The 8992-nt window shown below is 39.3% G+C and overlaps 1 protein-coding gene across 1 annotated transcript; it reads right to left on the reverse strand.

Annotated features, from left to right (window-relative positions):
* Positions 1 to 5569: 5569 nt before the first annotated feature.
* LOC141602273 (protein FAR-RED IMPAIRED RESPONSE 1-like) lies at positions 5570 to 7956 on the reverse strand. The gene is made up of 2 exons (XM_074422576.1): positions 7371 to 7956; positions 5570 to 6285 (listed from the first exon to the last, which is right to left on the reverse strand). Exons 1-2 carry the CDS (start codon positions 7954 to 7956, stop codon positions 5570 to 5572), a joined length of 1302 nt encoding a protein of 433 aa, XP_074278677.1.
* Positions 7957 to 8992: the final 1036 nt, after the last annotated feature.

The raw sequence follows: 8992 nt of genomic DNA on the forward strand, positions 1-8992 counted from the left end.
TCATCTTCAGTTCAACTAAAATTTATTTCGACTGCTGATATTGAGAACGCGCTGCAAGGTTTGACAGATATTGGTCACGGTGGTGGTGAAGCGGTAGAGGGTTGCGTATGAGATAGGTGAGGATGAGATTGTGCGGGGTATGGATATGGAGTGGCTCAAGAACAACTGTTTCGGTGAAGGGGAGGCGTCTTTTTCAAAAGTAGCAAACAAGGTGGATGCGGATGTGGTAGTCCCGTCAATTGAAGATGGATCATCTTCATTTCAGTTGAAATTTATAGCGACAAAGTGATATTGATAACGCTGAAAAAGTTGTCGACAGCGGTGACGGTGAAGTGGCACTGGGGTGGTGCACCGAGAGAACAGGGGACGAGGCTATGCGGGGAATGGATATGGAGCCGCCTCAAGATCGGGGGACCCGCCGTGGGCCTGAATCGGTGGTGGTTGGACTAGTGCCGAGCGTGGATGTGGATGTGGATGTTAGCGGTGCACCGAGTCCGGAGATGAAGTGTGCGGGGCATGGACATGGAGCCGCCCGAAGAGCAGGGGCCCTGCCGTGGGCCCGAACCACTCGTGGTTGGACTAGTGTCTGGTGAGGCTGTAGATGTTAGCGGCGATCGGGAGTGGAACGGCCGTTGACCGACGCCAAGTTAGTCGTCACGAAAGCCCGGATTACGAGCATGGCGTTGTTTCGACCACAGTCCGTGAAGATGCATCGCAAGAAGGGTTAGAGATTGGTAGTGGCATGGTCAACGAGCAAGGTGAGGGCCCTACTGAACAACCCGGTTGTCCTGGTCCATTTCAGAATGATGACAAGCTCATGGATGTTGCGAGAGGAGCAGATAAGGTGGTTGTTGAAGCACCCTCCGCTGAGTTTAAATTGCCGGAATTTCGGTGTACGTTTATATCTTTGCAGAGCTAGCTGAGGCATTTAAGGGGATTCCGGTGAGGATTTTGGAACGGCGATGTGGCAGGCCCTTCTCAACCAGCCGTGCCGCGGATGGTCGGGAAATTTATGTCCCCGGAGTAATATGGATCACCACCCTTTCCTATTTCATTGGTGAGCCCTTACGGTGCATGGAAGTGGTCCCGAGAATCGACTTGCACCATGGATTGTGGGGAACCCATGCCGGCGCAGGGCTTTGTTCTCAGAGACTGCAGTGAATTGAATAAGAAGTTATTTAGGGGTGTTTTTAAGGAAACGAAATACGTCCTGGACTACGTATTTAACAAATCAGAAGCTTGGTTGAAAGGGTGAGTCGATTAATTTCTATGTCAAACATATTAATACTTATATGTTGTCGTAACCATGTTCGCCTTATATAATTTTTTCTTTTTTTGTAGGGAAGAATTGGCAGTTTTTTCAGACTTTTTCTTCGTGTCACGGGAAGACATGTTAACCCTTGAACCTGGACAGGAAGTTATGAATTCTGTAATCGATTGTTGGTGCCTACTAATCAATAAGATGATGTATGACCAAACTGCACCAGTTGCATCCTCTCGTTGTTTCTTCGGGCTTAGTCACACCGTACTTGTCCTATCCTCACTCAATGCAATTTTTATAGTTCCAATTTAATTGTAACGTAAGTTTCTAAATTTAATAGCGCTGCCCTTCGTTTGAACAGAGCCCTGCACTGGATATTTGGAAAGCGAAGAAGAAAGGAATTGTTCTTGACAAAAAGGACGAAATCTGGGCTGGGTGGGATGCTTGGATTCAATCTTGTTTGTCTCCATTTCAACTTGGATATGATATGGTAAGTGTAAATGTGACCTATTGTGAAGTGTAAATGTCATCACATCGAAAGTGTATATGTGATTTTCACAGAAAGTGTAAATGCCTGGATGTGATTAAGAAGAAAGTGTAAATGTCATGAAATATGAAGTGTAAATGTGATACATAGTGAAGTATAAATGTCATGATGTATAGTGTAAATGTGATTATATAGAAAGTGTAAATGTGAAGACATAGCGAGTGTAAAGGTGACTAAATAGAAAGTGTAAATGTCAGCACATATAAAGTGTAAATGTGAATATATGTAAAGTGTAAATGTCATGACATATGAAGTGTAAACGTGAGACATAGTGAACTGTAAATGTCGTGAGATATTGTGAAGTGTTAATGTAATGAAATATGAAGTGTAAATGTGATACCTAGTGAAGTGTAAATGTCATCACATAGGAAGTGTAAATGTGAGATATAGTGAAGTGTAAAAGTTATGACACAGGGAGTGTAAAGGTGACTAAATATGAAGTGTAAATGTCATGACATATATAGTGTAAATGTGTATATGGAAAGTGTAAATGTCATGACACAGGGATTGTAAATGTGACGAATTATTGAAAGTGTAAATCTGTATTTTTTACTGAGTGTATCTTTTATATCTTTTATGTGAAGACATAGCGAGTGTAAAGGTGACTAAATAGAAAGTGTAAATGTCAGCACATATAAAGTGTAAATGTGAATATATGTAAAGTGTAAATGTCATGACATATGAAGTGTAAACGTGAGACTTAGTGAACTGTAAATGTCGTGAGATATTTGTGAAGTGTAAATGTAATGAAATATGAAGTGTAAATGTGATACATAGTAAAGTGCAAATGTCATCACATAGGAAGTGTAAATGTGAGATATAGTGAAGTGTAAAAGTTATGACACAGGGAGTGTAAAGGTGACTAAATATGAAGTGTAAATGTCATGACATATATAGTGTAAATGTGAATATATGGAAAGTGTAAATGTCATGACACAGGGATTGTAAATGTGACGAATTATTGAAAGTGTAAATGTGTATTTTTTACTGAGTGTATCTTTTATGTCTTTGTTGTCACACCCGCCAGGTCTTCATCCCGATCTTATCTGGCAATAATGATCATTACAGTTGTGCATGCATAAACTTCGTTTCCGAGCAGATAGAGTATTTGGACAACCGTCGATACGACGATGATTTTGAGAAGCTTCCATATTTTGGAATTTCCCGTATTGCGGTAATAATTTTAAATAGCATACCTTAATTTGTTCTTCAGTGTTGATGTATTCTGGAATTGTAAACACTGTTTTTAAATTGACTTTTTTTTAAATTCCTTTTTACAGTGTGATTTAATGGGTGCGTATCTGGAGTCTAAAGGGTTTGTCAGAGGTTCAAAGGTTGCCGGGTTCAAATTTGTGAATGTCGAATTTAAATGGCAAGGTACCGGTTATTCTGCGTTTGATTGCGGGGTGTACATGATGATACACATGCTGCTTTTCAATGGGAAGCTATTTGACTGCGCCTTAGGTGAGAGGGACGTTCTGAACCTCGTCCGTGCTGAAGTGGTGTCGATTCTTATCCTGAGTGACCATAACAAAGTGAGGGAGAGCGTTCACTCAAGGATATCCCAATTCAGGGAAAAGTATGGTCAAGGTGTGAACCCGGTCTCCAATGTTGCACAGAAGTGGAGCCTGGACGATGAGGAAGAGATTACGTACGTGATAGAACGCCCGTCCCGTGTTGCGTCCCACCCCTAAACGCGTAGAAGGAAGTCCAGTGGTCAGTGCCCAGCCATACAGCGGAAAGCCCCGCCATTGTTGTTCAAGCGTCGGCGTGATCGTCGAGTAGCCAACCTTTGTCACCAGACGGAGGCGTCCGGGGCGGGGGATGGCTTGGGTTGCTCAATTGATTGTGGGGCTCGCTGATACGCGAGACTCTTGTTGTCTCGACCTTCTTACGGAACAATCAAAGCTTGGTCAGGGGTATTCGATCACGTCGAAAGCATGCGGTGGACTATTGCTTGTTAGACGACTACAACTTTGAAGATTCGTTCGCACTGCCGGACTCTTATAACGGGGCCAATTAGTTACGATATTTAATTTGTAACTACTTCTCAATTTCTTACTATTATACGTGTGTTTTATTGCAGTGAATCAATCTCTTGGTACAAAGAGGCATGCCGCTTGCTGCCGGTCCGACATCATGACCATGCTTCCGAGGTTGTAATGTCGCCTGTTGTCATTGAGTCGTGGGTTGTTTTGTTGAACCATTTGGAGTCTCATTTGAACACTTACTTCCTAGGATGGCCTTCTTTGGGATACGTCATATGGTACACCCCCCCCTGCACAAAGCCTAAAAGTTATACATTAGTTCTTACTTTTATTATGTAGTCTCACTCACTCCTCTGAACAGGAATGTATCATGCAGCTTTTGGATATACGTGAAGCAGGCTCACAGTCTAATGACATCACTGATCGGCTGTATCACATTTGGGATACCTTCATCCAGGACTGTGATAAAACTTTCAACCTGAATGCCGAGTTTATCTTCGTACCTGTCAACATTGGTGGGCACTTTGCATGCGTGTGTATAAATTTTGGACAACAAACTGTTGATCTCCTTGACTACCAACATCATGCCAACTGGGATCAGTCTGAAATGTGCAATGTTACTCGCCAAGTGGCATCAGCTGTTAGCGATTATTTGGACGTCAGAACGGACAGGGGATATGAGATTACTAGCTTTCAGCATCGGCAAATCCCGTTCAGGCGGCAAACACCCCTTCCTAACATAACAGAATCAGGGATTTTCTGTATGATGTATATGCTGATGTACGAGGGTCAACCTTTTTAGCATCCAGACTTGGAGAGGAAGAGGAATCGACGGTACTTGGTAGTTGAGTTGGTGGCGACGCTTGTTCTAGCTGACATAAATGTCAACAGAGACATTTTTGAAGCAAAGTTGAATGGGTTTATCATTTGGAAAAGAAGATTTATGGGCCAAGTTACAAAAGAAGCGCAAAATTAAGGCTGTGTTGTCGAAAAAGTAAACAATTTGTGGACATATTTTTTTTTTAAATGTATTTTGTTTGGCAATCTTGAACTTAGAAAAGAAGGTTTTGTACTGTGGTTTGCAATGTTTGAAAGTGTAAGCTTTACAGTAATGAAGTGTAATGGTAAATTACACTAATGAAGTGTAATGGTTGACTATTTTTTGGCATTTATAATCATAGTTTTTTCAAAGTGTAAATGTGACTAAAGCGCAAGTGTAACACACTTGTAATTTAGTGACATTTACTTTGTAAGTGTAAATGTTAACACACTTAAAGTGTAAATGTTAACACACTTAAAGTGTAAATGTGGTGATGACCCAAGTGTAAATGTGAACAAAAAAAGTGTAAATAAGAACAATTAGGAAGTGTAAATTTGAATATAGGAGAAGTGTAAATGTGAACAAATAAAGTGTAAAACTGTCTAAATTGGAAGTGTAAATGTGAAGATATTCAAAGTGTAAATGTGAGGATATAGTATGTGTAAATGTGGAGTTACTGGAAGTGTAAATGTGCTGACATAGGAAGTGTAAATGTTAACACCAGTTATTTGAAAATAAGTGTAACTGTTACTTGAAATAACATAAGTAATCCAAAATAAGTTCAAGTAACACAATGTTTGGCTATCTAATAAAACAGAGAGATTTTGGTCTTATGACAGTGTAACTCTAACGTTGGTGTTACGAAAATTTACACCAACTGCAGTTCAAAGTTACGCTGCCATGAGACCAATTCCTTATCGCCCGCTCCAGTTATAGCACATCAAAGTTTTAAGTTACACACTCAAAATATATAGAGCAACACTTGTCACCGATCCGCGTCTATTCTTGTTCGACTCCAGCTCTTCCTCCTCCTCTCCCTCATCCTCTTCTGGTTCAGACGACCCTTCGCACAATGGCGTGTGTGCTGAGAAGGGGTTAGGGCAGTTTCTCTTGTCGTGATTTGTCATTCTCTTGCAATTCTTACACTTACGTTTGGGTTTCCTAGCCAACACCATTGCTTTTGTTTTGGCTGACATCAATCTTTTTCCGGTCCCCTTGTTTTTCGAATTCTTTGGTGGCAATATCGTCACTACCTCACATGTCGTACAATTCAGAAATTTCTCCATTTGTTGATTTTTATTCAACACTTCCCCTAATGGTGATAGGGACTGTTTAAATGATCTTATTACAGCGGAAAAGCTGTCAACATCAGCTATTCCTTTGTCTCGAAGGAGCCCTACAGCTTCATGAACTTCTGACCACATTATTGACATTGCAATTTGTTTTTCATCGATGACTTGCATGTTTTCTGTTCCTTCACCATTAGTATTGAAAATCCTTAATCGGAGATACTCTTTCATCCATCTATTCAGAACATAATCTTCTGGTATGGTCTTTATCCCACTTGCTGAAAAAATCCATATTATATGGCGGCATAGGATTCCGCTTCTTTCGAACATCACAATCGCAGCTTGACTTGCTTTACGTGTACCTGTGTCATCAGATAAAGCTAGCATGTAAGTGTGAACGTTAAAAATAGTGTCACTGATGTAAAGTGTAAATGTATTGAATTGTAAAGTGTAAATGTTAAGTTCTTAGAAGTGTAAATGTAATGATCTAAAGTGTAAATGTCATGAATTGTAAAGGGTAAATGCTAAGTAATTAGAAGTGTAAATGTAAACTAATTGGAATGTAAATGTTAAGGTACTAAAAGTGTAAATGTTAAGTTATAGGGGATTTAAATGTGTAAATGTCATATGATGTAAAGTGTAAATGTCATGAAATGTAGTGTAAATGTCAATAAGTGAAAAAGTGTAAATGTTAAGGTATAAGAAGTGTAAATGTTAAGGTATTAGAAGTGTAAATGTTAAGTTATAGGGATTTAAATGTGTAAATGTCATATGATGTAAAGTGTAAATGTCATAAAATGTAGTGTAAATGTCAACATGATGTAAAGTGTAAATGTCATAAAATGTACTGTAAATGTCAATAAGTGGAAAAGTGTAAATGTTAAGGTATAGGAAGTGTAAATGTCATAGGATGTAAAGTGTAAATGTCATCAATTGTAAAGTGTAAATGCTAAGTAATTAGAAGTGTAAATGTAAACTAATAGGAAGTGTAAATGTTAAGGTATTAAAAGTGTAAATGTCAAGTTTAAGGGATTTGAATGTGTAAATGTCATATGATGTAAAGTGTAAATGTCATGAAATGTAGTGTGTAAATGCTAAGTAATTAGAAGTGTAAATGTAAACTAATTGGAAGTGTAAATGTTAAGGTATTAGAAGTGTAAATGTTAAGTTATAGGGATTTAAATGTGTAAATGTCATATGATGTAAAGTGTAAATGTCATGAAATGTAGTGTAAATGTCAATAAGTGAAAAAGTGTAAATGTTAAGGTATAGGAAGTGTAAATGTCATATGATGTAAAGTGTAAATATTAAGTTATTAGAAGTGTAAATGCAAACTAATAGGAAGTGTAAATGTAAACTAATAGGAAGTGTAAATGTTAAGTTATCAGAAGTGTAAATGTTAAGTTATAGGAATTTAAATGAGATAAAAAATGAAAGTGTAAATGTCATAGGAAGTGTAAACTACCTGGACTGTACACAACTTCAAAATTCTTCTTTCTGGTTGAATCTTTGACAGTAGTTACCTCTAACTTGCCTCTCTCAGTGAAACCTCCTGTTCTACATGTATCAATTGAGAAGATTGCTTCTTGTTTGAATTTGTGGAAAGCTGAATAGGTGTACACCTTTGCAGCATGAATCTCTAATGCCAGATGTGTTGACGTCGTTGCGGACGAGTGCTTAACCATGTTGTCAAGCTGCTTCTGTGTATGTCTTTGTTGGTCCATAGCGCTCTCAAAGCGCATCCAAAACTCAACCAACGTTCCTGACTTGTGCTCAAACCTCTTGAAAAAGCTATTTTCGCTCTCTGATCTTTGAGTTGTTCTCATAATCGACGCCATCCTCAAGTCTCTGCAATGCGCCATCACCCACTGTCCCCTTATAGCATATGTATCTGCAAACCAATCATTTACGCCAACACCATGATCTTGAATTATTTGCTCCCAGATACCATCAAATTCTGCCGCCTCAAGCTCATCGTCCCATATAAGGTCATTAATTTTATATATGAACTCATTATAATCGCTTCTCGAGACGCCAAACTTACTTGGCATTTTGTTCATTATATGCCACATACAGAACCGATGGCGCATTTGTCTTGAAAATAAGAGGACAGATTTGATAATACCGGGTCCCGATCCGTAATTATGTACTCGGGCTCCTTACCCCCATTGCTTGTAAAACCGGCTGAAAACCCAATTAAACGACTCATAATCTTCCCTTGCAACAAGAGCCCCATAGAACGTCACAGATCGTTTATGGTGGTCAACACCTGTGAATGGTGTGAATACCATAGAATACTTATTGGTGGAGTAAGTTGGGTCGAATGACACCGCATCACCAAAAATTTTGTAATTATCTCGGGCGGTACCGTCCGCCCATATGGCCCTACGTAGGCTGCCATCATCGTCAAGGTCATAGTCAAAGTAGAAACCTGTTCTTGTTTCAGTCATTTCCTTGAAATGGTCAACAAACAACTGACCATCCCGTTCGTGAATGAAACATTTAACATCCCTATGGAAGTTCTTAAAATCATTTAAGCTTGCTCCAATGTTTTCGTATCCATTCACTTGTTCTTTGCAAATTCTGTATGTTTTTGTTGCTCCTATCTTCAGCTGTCAATCAATCATTAACAGATATGTCATATAAATATAACATGAATGGAATTATTTATTTAGTATAGAGAGTGATTATGTATTACAAACCCTTGAGTTTGAAACGATTATCATCTTGTGATAATCTGTTATGTTACGCGACAATTTCTGGAACTCTCTGTCCTTAAGTGAGATAAGCTCGTGATTATGACCCTCGTGGAACCGGTCAATTAATAAAAGACCATTCTTCATATATAGTCGTATCCTCGCTTTACACCCCACTCTAGTGACCCTGAATATCCTTTGTGACTTCTCCCCATTCAGTGCGTCATCCCGATGTTTTTAGGGGCGTCTTGTGAGCGAAACCTTCTCGATTGCAGACGACGAGCTTTGACTTGATCTCACCGCCACGCCATTTTTTTGTTGTGTACCTACGTACGTCAAACCCACCAGCAATGGCGTATATCTTATAAAAAGTCACCGCATCCTCAACCCC

The sequence above is a fragment of the Silene latifolia genome, chromosome 9 (genome assembly GCF_048544455.1).
Source record: "Silene latifolia isolate original U9 population chromosome 9, ASM4854445v1, whole genome shotgun sequence".
In the NCBI taxonomy this organism is placed as follows: domain Eukaryota; kingdom Viridiplantae; phylum Streptophyta; class Magnoliopsida; order Caryophyllales; family Caryophyllaceae; genus Silene; species Silene latifolia.